The sequence below is a fragment of the Pecten maximus genome, chromosome 18 (genome assembly GCF_902652985.1).
Source record: "Pecten maximus chromosome 18, xPecMax1.1, whole genome shotgun sequence".
Lineage (NCBI taxonomy): Eukaryota > Metazoa > Mollusca > Bivalvia > Pectinida > Pectinidae > Pecten > Pecten maximus.
The window spans coordinates 12,792,727-12,811,583 of record NC_047032.1 but is presented as its reverse complement, the minus strand read 5'-3'; the positions used below and the strand labels follow the sequence as shown (position 1 = coordinate 12,811,583).

Here is an 18,857-nt window from a genome sequence, read left to right as displayed (position 1 = left end):
AATTCATGATCAGCGCGTTCAAATTTTCACGTTTTAAGAAATGTAAGTGTACTGTATATATATTGAGTTTTGTTTTAGATATCACTGAACTTAAGTTTTTTCACTCGGAATGACATAAAATTAAGAGCTGTTATTTGTTAATCAACATACCGTACATGATTTTTTAATTTGAGATTTTTTTTTTAAATTTGAAACATTTATTTACATTACATTAATTTGCTATCATAGTTTAACTGTAATCAAAATCAAACATAGTTTTCGTGCGACGTACAATGTTTAATTGTGCCAAGACAGAAATTAAAGTGAATCATAATGAAAAACTATTGCTATATTGTGTAAAAAATATGTATCAAATTATAACAAGTATAGACAGCCTAAGATAAAGAAAAGTTTTGGCAAGAGATAGCCAAGAAATACTAAAGTAAATTACATGTAATTGGGCACTCATGATCAGTATTCTTTAGTTCTTCTATATTTTTGGCAGCATATGAAAGTTTTCAAAAATGTTATACCGTAGTAACGGAAAAATAACATATTTTTGCCCTTGAACTTATTAAATTCCAGAAATATGAACTCTTCTGGGGAATATATATTTCTGAGCCATGATAGAATGCATGGACATGAACAAGCATGCTTTTATATATCATACCCCTCTCTCATCCTAAATTGGTGGTGTACATATTAGAACTACATGTGGGTCATAATTATATAAATGACACAGATTTAAAGGGTATAAGCTGTACTTGTCAAAATTTCAGAAAAAATGAGTTAATGTCATTGAAATCAGAGATGGAATTATACTCTGTGTTATCATGACCTTCTGTATCCTATGATCTATAGATAATATACAATGACCGGGGAGTTTATATCTGTACAATAATACTGTATGTGGGTAAATGAATTGTTATACAGGGCAGACAGGAGCAGCTGGGTTTGGTCCATCATTAACAAACACTCAATGGAATCACAAGTTCCAACAGAAACCTGACAGGTGGTACACTTTCTCTTTAAAAGTGTTCCATGTTCAAAGGAAATATAAAATGCATTGACAGATATTCTCCACATTCCTATATAGAACTCTTCAAAATGATTGTATTGTCAGAGAAGGCTAGTATATATGCACCTATTAATAGAGGATACAGTTTTTAATAAAATCTTTTGCAGCAAAAAATAATGAAATGATTATTAGCAGAATTTAAGGATCAAATATCTAGCTACATTTGATGTTTCTCAGTACAACTTTATGACCTATATGTGTTTGTTTTTATCTTATACCATTGATGTTAGGTGTGTATGTTTGTTAGGGTGCGAGGGTGAAAACATATGACGTTAAATACGAAAGGTTTTGGAAGAATATATAGTGTACATGTGAAAGCTGAACAATTGAGTGAATAGATGCAATATACATAAATTTGAATGTCAAAAGATAGAATGTAGAGTGAGTGAGTAAGTGTGTAAATGTTTCCGAAGTAAAATATATATATGTACCTATGTATAATATGCCTTGGAAAAATAAAACAAATATAAAAAAAAATGTTGAATCTCTAAGACTGATCTTTTCTCTACCTTTCTTTTCTTCCCCTTGATCATTTGAAAACAAGCTACCTACACATGAAATCTGAGGAAGACATATATATATATCTAATCCGTAAAGAACTCTGAGAAATAAGTATAACAGCTTAAATGAAGAACTTGAACTTATGTCATGAAATTAAAGCAAGATCCATGAACCAATTTCAGAGAAATAGCAACAAACTTCAATTTTGGCCCTTTTAACCTTGACTAATGAGCAATGACCACGAGAATTTGATCAGGTGTAAAACTTGATATTATGATATATATACTACAGTAATAATGAACTAAATCTTTTGTGGGGTACTCAATGGCAAGCATATATATCATTTAACAGCTCTAATTGAGGTGAACAGTTATGAAGCTCAAACCGGAAACAACAGCGAAAGCTTATGATAAGAAGAGCATTTATTAGGTAATATATATATACAACATCATGTAACTTAAAATTGTTGAATTTTTTTAATCTTAAGGTTACATAATTGGCAGCACTGCTATATATAAATAAAGTTGGCAGTACAGCCATTTTACATTCACTTGTACATTATACAAGGTAGCTGCTATATAAGCTGAGGTGATAACACTTGTAAAGTCCTCATTCAAATATCACTCCAGATTTATGGAATACTTCCAATCCATGAACAGGCAAAAGATAACCTCGATCTACACAAACAGGCTAGATGTGTAGGCTAGATGTGTGTGATGTAATTATAAATGAAGGGGAAAACGCATGTGAATTACCGTATATATAAATATCTAGGTCTAGTCTTATCTATCAGTCTTGTTTAGAAAAAACTTCAAAGATCTTTAAGATCAAAATGAAGAAACAACAATAACAGCACATCAATACTTCTTACACATACGTATACAGAGAATGCATATTCAACAGACAAGAATTTTTGATAAAACTTAAAGTGAGCATGTGATGATGGCTCAAAAAGAACCCCTCCCCCTTCTCTTCTTCCCTCCCCAAACCAAGTAACTAAATTAATTAATATAAACATGTCCAGTGAAGGTTCATAAATTATAAGATATCTTGCATTTTAAGAACACAAGCTTTTTATTTTGGAGATGGTCAAGTATGACCTTCTAGTCTTCACAGGTGACAAATGGAGGTGTAGAATTTCTTGCTGTGATGTATGATATATGAGCTTTACAATCTTTCCAGGGGTTCTCGTCAGATATCTCAAGTATGTCCAGCAAAATCAAATTGGTCGGATATTGCCACCAATTAATAATCAGCATATATATATATACATGTATACAGTAGGTGTGACGTTATATGTATAGTGTATGTATTAATATGAATGAAATCTGTCCAGGAATTTATGAGATACCTTTTTAATTAATCATTCACAATTTAATGCAAGCTTTGCAGACATCACAAAATGATTCCTGTACACATGTATCCCCAAGGGGTTAGCCCCTCCTCCTTAACCAGCTAGCTATATAAAGGTGGGCTATACATACAATATGTAACAAAATTTACAGTAATTGGGGAAATTCACCAACGTAAAGCATGTGGTAAATATAAATGACCACTGTGTCATACATGAAGATCTAGTTCAATACATGTACCAGTTTTCTGTTATAATTAAATAAAAATATATAAGCAATGCCAATTACATCAGTACGCATATCCAACTTGCTTAGATATTAACTTTTAAAACATGATTTCGTTCTAGACTGGTTTTAATTTCAAGTTTTCTCGGAATTTAGCTTTAAAATTTAATTGAACTTTAAAAATTTGTTTCAGTAAAATGGTTTTAAACTCGTGCAAAATAAATGTGGTGATGATTGAAACAGGTGCACTACAGGTAAGTCTTCATGACTCAGACGTCACACCTACACATCAAATTACTATAGCTAATACCTGGTAATCATGATCAGCCGGCCATGCACTGTACCGTATACATATATATATATGTGGTAAAAAAGTGGAAACCATGAATGAGTAATTGTGTAATTCATGTTGACTGGCATCATACTGAATGTGGTTATATAAATTCATACGTATACGTACTACAGACACTTTATAGCCAGATGAATGTATCCTTATATATCTAAAACCTTATGGAAGCTGTACAAATCAATAAGAAATATATACCTAATACACTGTCATAAAATCAACATTTATCCTATATGTTATTGTACAGTGTTATGTTGTGTTGTCATGTAAATATATAATAACTGTAACTGTATGTATATAATGTACAGAAGATCAATTTAAATGACTTTTTAAAGACATCATGATTCAATCGGTGAAATTATACATTAGTCAACTCTAGATAAAATTTGATAAGTTCAATTTCAAATTATATATATAAATAGCTCCTTTTTTCTGAGTATGAAATACTGTCATCGGACAAAGATATGGATGCATGCCATGAGAGGGGGAAATTGATATACTTTGGGTAGTCGGGTGGCCTGGCACAGTGGTAACACATGACACCTGTGTATTTCACATGCATAGGCATGCTAAGGTTCGATTCACCAGTCGGACAAGAAAACTATTTAAAAAGGGAACACCTGCCTAACAACTTTGGTTTTCTTTGGGTACTCCAGTTTCCTCCAACATTATAAGATGCTGTGCGCACTTCATCCAAGCCAACAAACGTGATGAATATAAGCTGATATAACTTGTTTCCCAATTGTTTTAAAATAAATTAAGTTGACATTTTACAATTAATTTATAATTGTCAACCACATGATATATCAACTAAGTCATTCTTTTACAATTCATATCTCGTTGATTATGCAAGCTAAGTCAATTCAATTTAAATAGTGATATATGACACCATGTATACAGAACATAGCAATATACGGTAGCTTTCATTAATTTCTCTTTCATGAGACATAGGAAATAAGTCTTCAAAATTGAACTTTTCACTGAAACAATTAAGACTTGGCTAAATTAAAAAAATATTTAGGTCTAATCCGATGAATTTCATATATACATGTATATCTATATCTTGAATTGTATGAAATGTAAACTAAATAAATGCAACATCCTTTTGCCACATATTATCTAATATCTGTTGTAGCTTTGCAGAAAAGACTCCTCTATAACAAAATTCTAGAAAGCTTATAAGTCCACTCTGAACTATGGGTAATTATAACCAGATATTATTTACAGGAAACTTCTGATGCAGTTAATTCACACAATGCAGTGATCAATATTTTCATAAATCAATAATCCAAATAACAATTTAGTTTAAACAACCACATCCCATGCTATACAAATAGATGCACACATGTAGGTGATGCAATGCTATATTTAGTCGACTGCAGTGTCAGCTATGACCACCTGTCTGTAAACTTATGAAGATTGAATCACATGTATGTCAGTTTAGGATATGTGTTTGATAGACAACCCTGGCCTCAAGTGCAGAATTCAGATATCACAGAGATCAGCATATTTCTGGAACTGCAACATACACTAATTGGATTAATTTATCAAATGATGAAAATTACCATATCAAAAAATATAGGAGATGCAAATTCTGTTTATATTAACTACCATCACTATATAATAAGTAAACGAAAAAGTGTATATACTAGTACATTTAAATGTATCTAGCTGTATTTCTTAATGAAAAACTAGACTTAGAAGCAATATATATTTATACATTAGCTCATCAGAAATACCTCACACAGACATCAGCATTATTCAAAGGACCACAGATCTAGACTGGAAAATGACATAAACACCAAAAAATGCAAACATCTATATATATATATGCTAAACATTGGCAAAAACTTGTGCAAAACTCGAAAATATTATTTTCCCTCAAACGAAGAACCGAAGATTTAGGTGTGATTTTCAATCAATACATAATACACTAAAATCTGGTTAACATGCATGTGAGCCAGTCGGTCAATAAAGCAAACTGTATTTTGGATTTAATTCTGAGAACATTTATCTTCATGAATATTACGATCTTCTGATGACCATCTATAAAAAAAGTCTAATCAGATGCAGGTGCATGCATATGTGTACCATGTGGTCTGACCGGTACCACCTCTACCATACTCAGTTGAAAGAATTAGTTTTACCTATTTCCTTTGTACAGGTACGGTGCAATGACATGCATTGTATACATATATTGAGGTCTATATTTAGAAAACTGTATCAAACAATATTGGCACACTGGAAAAGCTAGCTATGTTTTGGTATTACTAGCTCATTAATTATCAGCAACCAACACTACAGGTGACAACATAAACTGTACAAAAAAGGCTCACAAATCAATTACATAGGTTTTATCCTAGTTTTGATACTGCACAACATTTAGGATGATAATGAGTTATCATACAAATGTAACTGAATTATATATATATATAGCTGTCGTAAGCTAACCATCTGTCCAGTATTTTTTGTAGGAAGTTTCTTACTTTTGACTACTATGACTTAGAGGTTAGAAGAAACTTCTGGCAGAATTAGGACCATGGCAAATAGCTCAGCACCAGGGCACTGGTAACCATATGCATATGCTTACTGTAAATTATCATGAAAAATTTAATTGTACCCTTGAAATATGGGCCCCGTGGCCATGGGGCACTGTATAAAAACTGCCAAAATCACTGCTTAAGCTTGTTTACAATAACGCATGATTAATTCAATTTAAATCACTGATTCCGCTAAGGATCGAACCCGGGACCTCTGGCTCACTAGTGTCACATTCAACCGATTGCGGCTAGTATTTACCAGGGTTACATATACTCCCCCTCCAGGAAAGAACTTGTCCCCAAGTTTCCAGGGGTAACAATGATGCTTTCGCAAGCAGCAATGAGTATCATATTCCGGAGTCCCTACATATATGGGCACCAATGTAACAGAGCGCATGATTAATCAAATTCAAATCACTGCCTCCGCTAGGGATCGAACCCAGGACCTCTGGCTTACTAGCTGTCTTATGCTCAACCGATCGAGCTAAAGAGAAGATATATCTAGCCGAGCGGTATATTGGGGCTAGTATTTACCAGGGTTACAATAATTACTACTTTGACCTATTACTTTATTTCATTGATTTACTTTGCATTCATTTCAAGATCATGATCATCATTTGCAGCACTTGGTGCTCTGGTGAGACCTTACAAGGTTGAATTTGTGCACTGTATACATGTATGTTGGTATGTAGGGTTAAATATGCAAACAGAATTGGTATTTTATAGTTTGTATTGAAATCCTGATAATAAGAACTGTGGTGAATGCTTTTCCATTTCTAAATTTCAGAGAAGCCTTTAACAAAACTGCAATTTAGTATTAAATGATAAATATTTTTATTGATAAATAACTTTATCAATATTAATGTGCTTTATTAGACTTTTGCAAGTTTAAAGCATTATGACTGTTTTGACTCTTGGGTTCGAAGGGACAGTTACTTACACCTGACATTTAAGCTATAATAGCTCTCTTCTGTGAAATTGAGATAACTTTCAAAATTGCTACAAGTCAAGAGTCAACTGAAACTTATCAATATACATGTTTGTATGTACTGTATATACAATTTGCAGACACTGTGAATGTCATAGCAGTTTTGTTGTTTTTTGTTTCTTTCTTTTTGTTGACTTCCAGAACCTAGGGACAATCCACAGGCAAAAATCAAAAAGTGGCAGGTCCATAGAATCATATTGGTACATCTCTGTTGATATATCGTTCACTAATCACAATTGTTTTCCCAACACAACTGGTTGTATTAACTCTTATTTACTCCTCAAACATGAAGCTCTCACCATCGGCTCATCACTTCTATAAATAGTTTAGTGGGATTTATAACAAACTGCTATAAAACATATATGCATATAGATATACACAATATGTGACTGAAACTTTAAAAAGTTTTAACTCGATAATGATGTATAGACAGAACTGCAATAACTTTGTTTATATTTCAAATGAAGAGAACCGAGACATTGGTTATTTATGAATCATATGGCCATATGTATATTTACCTTCTGCGAGTCGTATTCATCCATCGGGATAATCTCAATGACACCATTGTCTATTCCCCCGGAACTGTCTGTAGATGCTGTCTCCATTATGACGAGATGTTTGGAACAGACTAATTAAAAGAGTCCGTTTTGATGTCGATGGAAAATTATGTTTATGAGATTCAGAGACGAGATGACAAACATCACTCCTTCACTGCATGCACTGTTCTGAGACAGCACATGACAACAATGCTACACAATTAGGACGACATGTTGTGCCAGTAAAGTTATTTCGTTTCTGTTTAACAATTATGTCTTTCTTTCAACACGTATAAACCTTTGTCAGTCATTTTCCTGACTAGGCTGCATGTTTCTCATCTGACATATTCCGTTTGGTTGCGCATGCGTTTGGAAGAGCAAGATGACTTCCGTAATCAATAATCTGTCTCACAATGACGTTTTACTGGCTAAATCATGGTCAATTTGGTGCTTGCTGTCTGACCTATGAACTCATGGCTCACAGTGTCCGGTCATAATTAAACATTTGTCTAGCCTGTAAATACTTAATCAAAAGTTATTTATTCAGGTAAGGTCTTTCACGCATATGTATATTCCACGTAGGACTTTTTTCTATTTATGTTATTTAAAAAAAAGAGAATTTGTAAAAGGAAGTTATATCTACGACGAAACGGTCTAGACTACTGTATATAGAGTTTCCCCTATGTTAAAACTTTTTTTTTATATTTGTGAAGTCACTAATTCTCTTGGTTTGCTTTTATACGATTGATTATAAATAACTCATTATCTAGAACACGCTAGCTATGATCTACAATTATATTTTACGGTACTTGAATTTGTTTCTATCGATGTGATTACTTTTTACACTTCGCGGTATCAAAACCAGAGCACAGAAGGCCAAATGTCATTCCATTTAAACTGCATCTTATTCCACGACGTTATAAAAAAAACATCTATGATAAAACATTGTATTGCACTCTAGCGCAACTTGACGGAATAATTAATGTGTCTGGCAAATCTGATTGGCTGAAATTACGTGACGTCACAGAACGCTCGCATATCACTGTCGCATGCGGATGCAATTCGATGTTAAAAAGAACAACACTTGATCGGGTGTACAAGGAAAACCAAAGAGCTTCGAGTAATACATCCTAAAAATGCTCAGTTCTCGGACGGTGTGTAGGAAACGTGATTTTTCCGTACATTTCGGCGTTACTTCCATTATATTACCGGTAGGCAAAAAAATGAACTAATATAATCCTCGATCGGGCATAGATTTCATCAATAGAAATTTTGCGCGTTTCTGATATTGGACCGAAGGGATTTCCCCTTGATTATTTTTCAATTATAGAGAGCGCAGCTCGAACGGGCGAACTTAATGGTAGAGATGTCTCGGACCCCCCCCCCCCCCCCAATATACTTTACCAGTGTTGCGCAAGACTGTATTCAAAGTCACATTCTCGGGAGATTACAAAATATCAAGATTTTAAAAATATTAAAATGTTTGACTTCACACTAGTTAGAATTTGTTAATAAAATTTATCACGAACAAGTTCTTAATTTTTTATATTCAAAACGTAACGGTATAATTTTCAACGAAAATATTTCCGGTGTTTTACGAGTTCGAGTTGCATACCAGTTTACCAAATATAGCACATAAAATAAAGAGGACTTCGGAATTTTTTTGTTGTCGTCTGCTGCTCATCTGCGAGATCTGCTGTCCCGTCACCTTGTCATCGCTTAATCAGTCTATTTTAAGACTTATTCTACGATTAGTTTTTGTAGTAAGTTATCTAAATCATAATTCTTGTTGATATATACTTTATTACAAACCAGTGTATAGATCTGTTGGCAATATATTCATTTTGTAACGTTGGATTTACTATTCTAGTACACTAGATTATGTGTGCTTGTTTCTCGAATTCCATGGGCACCGGGATTGCTGCGCTCTCACATAGGCCATGCCTAAAATTATATTAGACCATTGGCAAGATCAATATGATGTTACACAGACATGGTACACGCAAATATCGTTCGTCCTCGTTCAAATATATTTGATTCTACCTGTTCGGTATAACAGCTGTCATATTGACTGAATCACTTGAAGGCCCCAATTTTTTTATAATATCTATTATTATATGTACCATACTAACGAATGAATATAAAGTACTTGAGTATATAAAAAATGAGAGAATATCTTTCAAAAATATCAAAATTGATTTGCAAGTCCATGTGCTGTGCTAAATTGTTCAATTTCCCCGCCGGGTTTTCTAAGTTGCAGACACAGTCAGTTTTATTGACCCTTGTGTCCACATCACAACGATCAAAACTAGTTATATGTTTTCTATACATAAAAAGTCGACGTAAAGCAACATTGAAATTATAAGACCACATTGCATTATAATGGGGAAATAGGGAGCTTCAAAAGTGAAATATAAAAATTTGTCCCTGACTTTGTCGAGTATTCTGAATTAACCCGATTCTCATTCGGATTCTTTTGGACAGTGTTGATGTGTGTTACAAGAGGTCACTATTGCAAAATGAGATACCTGGCAGACAGGGTGAAAATGCACAGGGACTTGGCACGGAAATCCCAACTTACGGTTCTTATATATTTGTATTGATATATATAATGGGCCGTGTGTTGGAGATTCGTCCCAAGTCCCTGTGGAGTAGTGGTACAATTGTATACAAAAAATACATTGTAGCTTATAAATAAACAGATTCCGTCTTTTCGTAATGAAGAGTTTTCTGCTCTTGTGAGCAGTGATTATGATGGCGTCACTTATTTGTGAGTGTAACGTCATTTTTGTGTGAAAAAAAACGACGTAATTTTATCACATAAACTAATGACGTAACAATGAATATGTATACCTGCTCACAAGAGCAGAAATAGTAATTAGGGTTGATTAAATGTTCAAACATACAATGGTAATCAAATAATGTAGTAACGCAATCGTATACATGTAACAAGAACAATGTACACTGTAGAATATAGATCTAATCAGTATGAACTACTTAGACCATGTTTAACTTTTTTGAGCAGAAAGAAGCTCACTCTATAAAGGTCGATTTCAAATTTCAAACACTCTCCCATTTTATCGAATCTTTGAATTTGTAAAATAAATAGTGATATAAATCCTATACGATTATTACGTGGTACATCAACCCATCTACCAGTTTCGACCCATCTTACATCTAGTTTACAGAGTGGATACTGAACATCTAATTTTAATTAGATTGACTAGTAAAACCCGTGACACGAATTAGATCTCGTACGATATCCAGGCAGAAAATGAAACTAGAATTTAAAGTTTCCGCGAAATAGGATGACGTCAACATTCTAAATATACAGATAGATGAATTTTACAGTCAGTATCTACGTGTAGACTATACAGGAACGTTACAATAATGGTGAGTATAGATTACAACATAATATACAATGACTGGTATTTTCTGGTACCTGTCTCAAATATTTTTGGTTACTCTTTGTTTGCACACAATTTGATCAGTTCAAGATGCTTTATGAAGAGATACATCATGTATATCAAGGCCGTAGACGTGTACCAGATCCATGTGGAAAACCGTGCACTTTGAACATTTTTCCCCACAGGAAGTTTAATCTCCCAAAACGCTTATTGATACTGTATGTTTTAATTTCTTCAATGTTATCAATGATCATGTCCGTATACACTGACACTGTTATAAATCAATATATAAACCGCCTCTTTAGGATTGTTTTAGATCGCTTCTGTAACACTTACGGTTCTACTTTCATTTTGAGAGCTAACGATCTAGAGTTACGCCCCTTTACATATGTACGTGTACTAAGCTGCATGCGATTCACCATGAATGCATTTCTTCAAATCTTAACATTGAACAGTAAAAATAGTCTTGTCCTTTTATCCTAAACGACATATCATTTTTAATTTGGCACATAACTATTTGGCAGCATTCAAATTAGATATAGTGTCTATACTTCGATTTGAACGCTTTGAATTTAGATCATTTAATCATAGGTTACTGGCCCGTATGCATGGGTGCCTATATATATATGTAGTGTAGCTAAACTAATGTATGAGGAAATACAAATGGAATGCAACATTAGTATTTTGTTAGACTGGAGGTTTCTATTTAATCACTTCAGAACCACGAAACCAAATAATGACTCCCTACCTACAGCGCTCAAAATGTCTTTTTGAGCGATACTTGCTCCTTGGGCCTCTTGTTAATGTTATGTTTTAGCATTGAAAGTATTGCTAAGCTAATAAAGCGAGTTTCTCTTTGCCTGTACATCAAAATGTTTGTGGACGGGCCAAAGTTTGAATCTACCCTGACTAAATCAAAGATCGTTTCTGCTAATAAAAACTCTTTCTATAATATGGTTCTTGCCAAAATTAGCAGGGAAATCAATTCGTCGTAATCAGATCATATTTCCTGAGGAGACAACCACATCTTACACTCGTGATCTATTTCTATTTTCAGTTTTCATCGTTTTGGCAGCTGTTTGGTAAGAAGATAGCTCTACATCCTGCTCCATTGTAATCAATGTACCATATACTGAATCGACATACGTATGCTTCAAATATCAAAATCAATTGTTTAACCAAATAATCATAAACTCTATATTTAAAAAAAACATTTCCTGCTTACTCCCATATGTTTTTCCCTTGGGGGGGGGGGGGGGGGGGGGGGGGGTCCGCGGGCGAATTTGAATAGGCGAATTTTCTCCCGTTGCATGGCTCTCGGTGGCTCCCGATGTCTATGCAAAAAAGACAAGACGGAACAGCCCCATGAGAAATGTCTCTTAAGGCATCAATATTTGTTCCGGCGAATGTTCACTGATGATTCGGCTATGGCCACAAAGCTTCTGGGTATGACCCCCAAAAATAATGGCTGTGACGAAAAAGGAAAAGCTACTGTCATCGATAATCGGAGAAGGTGCCCGAAGAAGAATTAACGAATGGGGGGGGGGGGGGGGGGGGGGGGGGGGGGTATCCTCGTCTGAAATGGTAAGTTAAGATATGTTTTCCTTGTTTGTGACAATACATGTATATTACCACCGTGTATTTCCAGGTTACTCCACCTTTAAATATCGAAGAGTTTCTGGAAATTCCATCTCTACGCTAGTATTGGATGTAAGTGATATCAAATTAATCTAAATAGAGTAAATTATCAGATAACTCACCGCATGGAACTAATACAGTTTAAGATTAGGCCAGAGGTATGGTATAAATAGTTGACTTGTATACGTCAAAATCTAGTGTTATTATGTTACATTCTAGATCTAGATTTTTTACAAGATTATTATTTTATGCCAAAAGTGTATGCTACTTTTAGTATGTGCAATGGTAGTTTTTGGGTTTTTTTTTGGTTTTTTGTTTTTGTTTTTTGTTTTTTTTCTTTTTGCGCGCGCGCGCGAGTTTCTCATATCGTTTTGTGGAAAGAAAAGGCTTTTGTGGCCTATAAAGAAGAAAAATTCTATCTATTTAATAGATTTATCAGGAACATATCTGATTTGTTTCCCTGGTTTTATGCACAGGCACTCTGTCAAGTACAATACAACCCTGTACTTGACAGAGTACGCATACCACTGTCAGATCCCCCCCCCCCCCCCCCCCCCCCCCCCCCCCCCCCCAAAAAAAAATTTTGAAAATCACATTTTCTATGCAAGCGCCTGTGGTTTTATGCATCAATCACCTATATTTACATACATATGTTTGACGTTTGTATGAAATCTAATGTTGGAAATTATAAAATTTATTAAAATATAGGAATATTGTACCTCCCGTTAGCATCATTAACAAGTCCTCAAAGAAATGTTCATTCATATTGGGTTTCACTATATACATCTCATTTTGCATCGGGAAGTGTTGATATATTGTGTGTCTTTTGTAAGTACATGTATTCGTAACGCTAGCTTAAAGAAAGATGGAATTTCATGAGAAGTATGTCTGTTTCCTGTGAATGGGATTCTCAAGTTTTATAGGTTTTATTGGCACTGGTCACCCAAAGTTTTTCGTTAAAAAAGTTTCATTATGTGTTATCCTGTGATAAGACAGGTTTAGTCCGGTCTCAAACAAACAACATCACTGACACTGTCATGTACCCTGTTGGGAGTGGATACATCAATATGGCGGGCAGTAATGTAGATCGGCAAAGATAGGTGCCTGCTTCCAATCCCCGGTTTTCCGGAAACTGAGGTCTGAGTTGTTTTATATTTTAGTGTGGCTAATTCATGAAATGTTGAGTTTCGGTTCGTTAGCTGCAATAAAAGCACCTGGCATTGGAAGCAGAAATATATATCTACCAATATGCATTGTCCTCCAAATTACAAACACTTTAGTAAAACAATGGCTAACTTAAGTTTGTAGTTAAGAAATAAAGTAAGTTGGCCTTTTTTGCCTAACTAATTAAGAGGTTTAGTAAAAAACGGTTGGCCGGGTGGCACAGTGGTAACACATTTACCTAACACCTCTGCGGTCGAGTTTCGATTCCCCGATCGGGCTTGCAAAGACATCGGGTCACCTATCTGACCACCTGGGTTTCTCCGGGTACCACGCGCGCTTCAATCCGCGCGCGCTTCAATCCGCGCGCTTCGCAATTGTTGTAAAATAAATAAAGTTAGCATATAAGTAAAACTCAGTCCTGACTTACGCAAAATTCGTAAGTTCCGAAGCTTTGTGAAACGGTACATTGGGTAATTAATTAATCGGGTTTTACTAACGAAAGGCATATTTTGTTCCAGAACCTAAATATAATCTGAATGTTACGATAAGTTTAGAAGTTATGTTACATTATGTATATGAAAACTCACAACTTTCCGTTGACCTTTATATAATATAGAAATATCTTTAGATATGTGCAATGTGTTATCAAATCCAATAACAGATTTTGAATTTTGTAATTTGATCAGCTTATTTAGTAAACGGTATATTATATCATTTTTTGTCATTATCCATGTAAATGTTGGGAGAAGGCGTTGATAAGTTGTTGTAACTTGTGCCTGATCCCGTGTCTATGTTTTGACAATAAATATGTTTAAATTAAACTAAACTCATTAAATTAACAAGTTCTGTCTTAAAAATATCTTTTAATAATGTAATTGTTTATTTTTAATGTACATTTATTATACGGAAATGTAACCGGGAAATGACACTGAAATAAACACAGGCATTGTATGCTTAATATTACAGAAACAACCAACATCAGTTCTTGAGGTTAAATCTGCTGTGTCAAAGTCACTCGGGATAGGCGCTGACGATGTTGACGTCATCAGTAACACAACAATCTTAGAAAACTACCAGTGTGACTTCAGTAAAGATAACCTCACGGAGATACTGGTACACACGAAGTACAGACGTGTACCGGCCGGGAAGCGGACCAATAGGGAGGACATGTTTGAAGGCAATATGGCGGACGGGGACCGTGTCAAAATGTCTTGTAAACATGCAGCAAGTAAGTTAACCGAAGAGATCATTACTCCGGGTCCATATACTAAGTATTTGGTTTGGTTTATTTTGTTTAACGTCCTATCAACAGCTAAGGTCATTTAAGGACGGCCTCCCGTGCGTGCGATATGCATGCGTGTGGTGAGTGCGTATGTTCATGTTAAGTCTCCTTGTGATAGGCCGGAACTTTTGCCGATTTATAGTGCTACCTCACTGAGGCATACTGCCGAAGACACCTAGCAGGACACCGGCCCCACCCGCTCACATTATACTGACAACGGGCGAACCAGTCGTCCCACTCCTTATATATATGCCGAGCGTCAAGCAGGAGCAGTAACTACCATTTTTAAAGACTCTGGTATGTCTCGACCAGGGGACAGAACCCAAAGCCTTCCTCACAGGGGCGAACGCTCAACTAAAGGCCAAAAGTGAGGCATTGTCAAGGGAGGCATTAGGAAGAAGAAAGTTTTTCAGAAAGAAGAGAAAAGAAAAGATCCTAAATTTAGTCGCCTCTTACGATCATGCAATGGGGGCAGCAGGTACAATTCTTACGCCCTACGTGCAGGGCAGTCATGGTTGTAATGGATTCCATCCTTTACTGACTTGAGCATTTTATTTATCCAGCGTAGACATCAATACACGGGCGATATAGCAGGAAACCAGTTATTATTGTGAAAGCGCATGCTCACCTAAACCGCCATCAAAGCGCATACTCATCTAAACCGAACTAGATTTTTGTTATGCCATTTATTTAATTAAGATTGCTACAGCTATGTCCTGATGTATTAGATGATTTATCGGACTATAACCAACATTTTTCGTTATTGTAACTTTCTGAATTCGATTGCAGCCCCAGAGAACCTTTATAGGTATTGTCTGAGCAAACTCAACAGCTGTGACCTCCGGTTCAAGTGCATGGAATGTAGTACTACATGGGAGTTACCGGAAATAGCAACTAAAGCTGATATGTCCGACGACGAATATGTGTTTTTCTCAAGAAAAATGACACAAGTCTTTATCGACCAGTCCAATGACATCCATCAATGCCCGACTTGTAGAGTTAACTGTTCAAGGAAGGATACAAAAAATAAACAAGTTCAGTGTCTGGTATGTAAGAAAGAGGGTAGAACCGTGTACAGCTTTTGCTGGGAGTGCAATGTGCCTTGGACAAAAAATCATAATTGTAAGATTTTTTTTCTTACTCAAGAAATCCTTGATAACTGTGAGCGCATCACGATGGAATATAGTGACATACAAAATGTTCCAAAAGTTCGCGCATGTCCAAAATGTGAATTGTATATCGAGCACGAGAGTGGGTGCAAGACCATGGATTGTACTAGCTGTCACCATACTTTCTGCTTCAGCTGTCTGAAGCCTGCAGATGAAAATGGCGTGCTTCAGTGTGGAATGTATTCTTCCAAATGCGAAGTTGCTCCTATTCAGAAACTTAAAAGGCACGAATAGAAAAGATAAGAATAACTGAATATTATGTTTTCAAATGCTGTTCAGTGTTGTGTTTCGGCTGGAAGTAATCTGACTAAAATTCAAATTATCATTATACTTCAGATATTGTACTAGAAGAAGTCCCGATGTCGGTATTTTCTAGTCCTATTCAGTGTTGTGTTTGGACTAGAAGAAGTCCCGATGTCGGTATTTTTTAGTCCTATTCAGTGTTGTGTTTGGACTGGAAGAAGTCCCGATGTCGGTATTTTTTAGTCCCATTCAGTGTTGTGTTTGGACTAGAAGAAGTCCCGATGTCGGTATTTTCTAGTCCTATTCAGTGTTGTGTTTGGACTAGAAGAAGTCCCGATGTCCGTATTTTCTAATGCATTGTAGAGTATGCCTGTTTGATAGCAATTAACTATAAGGTATGCCACATTTCCAAGAGGATGGAGTACTAGCACCACGCATTGGAATGTTAACTGTATGTGAGTTGATGCCATTTTTACGTTCATTAGACTTTGAACGTACAGCATGTTTGGTTCATGAGATTATGTTCTGCTATATTGTTATTATACATGTAGGAACGCCGCAAATGAGTTATTGTAAGTTCCATTATATTTACATTGACTACAAAATGCATGCCAAACTAAAGTAATATCATGAATATATAATTATTCAAAAATATTTTTGAGGCATGGACTCGTCCGAGTGACGGAAGAGCCAATCACAACATTGTATTATCAAAGGCGGCATTTCAATGTACACTTATTGGTGGGATTTACTGAGACTGGTATCGACAACAAATGCTGCTTATTCGCGATATATTATGCATTTCTTTAATTAAAGTTAATTATCTTTGTGTGTGATTTCTTTTCTGTTAGTACATGTATATTACATGTATTTTTGTCAGTGATTTTTTTTGGCCAGATCTACAGCCGACTTTAGGCTGTTTCCCCTTGCCCAAAAAAGTTCTATTTTCCCAATTTTGAAACATCATTTTTCCCAATTTAAAAAAAAAAATTGTATTGCTTTTCTATCTGGTTATCTGTATTGTAATTCATTCCTAGAATATGTGAATATTATGGTACGATAGTTGATCATCATACACGTGAACAGTAGACTGACAAATTTACTTCCGCGATAGGCAAGTCGTATAAACGGTATAAGGCAGGTAACTCGAATCCTGATCACTGTTGCGCTTTCCACAAATGACATGCAGGCAAGCGTTTCAGAGAGTCCGTAGACAAACACCAAGATGAAAACAAGAAAACTTCCTTTGTTTTGTAGTCTAAGTAATAACCCAGGATGCTTGCTACTGACCCTTCATATCATGAGGCAGACTAGAAAAGTCAATAAATGAAGTTTTGACTTATTTAAGTATTTTGTCATTATTTGCTATTTTCCCAAATTCACCAAACACCGCAATTATTTCCCCAAATGAAAAGGCATAGGCTGTTGAAAAAATTACCTGAAAAAAACACTGTTTGTATATATATATATATTTCGTCTCTTGACAAAGGGTTGTATTACCTCGAATATGAGACAAATTACTTGTTCGTTCTTTCGCTATTTATCAATCATATAAGTATAACATACATACACGTACAACGTTAACAAATAAGATGATTTTTTTTAATTCACATTTATAACAATAAAATGTACTACACTTGTGGTTACTCTTCTTTTAATCACCAATTAGAGCATAGACTAGCAATAAGCATATAAAGAACCATTTTTTTCTATTACATTCAGTTTTTGTTATGTGTGAAACATGTTCTGAATCTGAATATTGTCACACATGTCCCTTTAGATGAATTTAATCTACATTTTTTACCTTTGTATTACTATTACTTAATTAGTAATAGTGACTTTTTAGCCCATAATCATCAGATGGTGGGCTATTCAAATCGCCTTGCGTCCGTGGTCCGTCTCTCCTTCCGTCCGTCCCTCTGTCCGTCCCTCCGTCCGTAAACAATTCTTGTTATCGCTATTTTCCAAAAAGTACGTAAGGGATCATTACAAAATTTCACATGCACCTTCCTCTTGGTCTCTTGTTGTGCATATTCTATTTTGAGAGCGATCGGAAAACAACATGGCGGTAAGGCGGCCATCTTGGATTTTTACAGTTGAAGATTTTTATCGCTAAATCTCAGAAAGTACTGAAGGGATCTTTCTGAAATTTCATATGTAAGTTGCCCTTGGTCCCTAGTTATACATATTATATTTTGGGACCAGTCTAAAAACAACATCGCCGACAGGCAGCCATCTTGGATTTTGACAATTGAAGTTTGTTATCGCTATTTCTCAGAACGTACTGAAGGGATCTTTCTCAAATTTCATTTGTATGTTGCACTTGGTCTCTAGTTATGCATATTACATTTTGGGACCAATCGAAAAACAACATGGCCGACAAGCAGCCATCTTGGATTTTGACAATTG

General features: G+C 35.2%; 2 protein-coding genes across 2 annotated transcripts in view; one reads left to right on the top strand and one right to left on the bottom strand.

Moving 5' to 3' along the window:
- The window catches only part of LOC117316120 (calmodulin-regulated spectrin-associated protein 1-like), a 48,152-nt gene extending 40,262 nt beyond the window's left edge, over positions 1-7,890 (bottom strand). The window contains 1 exon segment of the mRNA XM_033870621.1: positions 7,528-7,890. Coding sequence (XP_033726512.1) covers positions 7,528-7,614 — 87 coding nt within the window. The 5' untranslated portion in view covers positions 7,615-7,890.
- A 2,984-nt stretch (positions 7,891-10,874) lies between these two features.
- LOC117317042 (probable E3 ubiquitin-protein ligase RNF217) lies at positions 10,875-17,790 on the top strand. The gene is made up of 5 exons (XM_033871826.1): positions 10,875-10,938; positions 12,010-12,034; positions 12,601-12,662; positions 14,721-14,982; positions 15,826-17,790. The coding sequence occupies exons 1-5, from the start codon at positions 10,936-10,938 to the stop codon at positions 16,437-16,439; spliced, it is 966 nt and encodes a 321-aa protein (XP_033727717.1). The 5' UTR covers positions 10,875-10,935; the 3' UTR covers positions 16,440-17,790.
- The last annotated feature ends 1,067 nt before the right edge of the window (positions 17,791-18,857 follow it).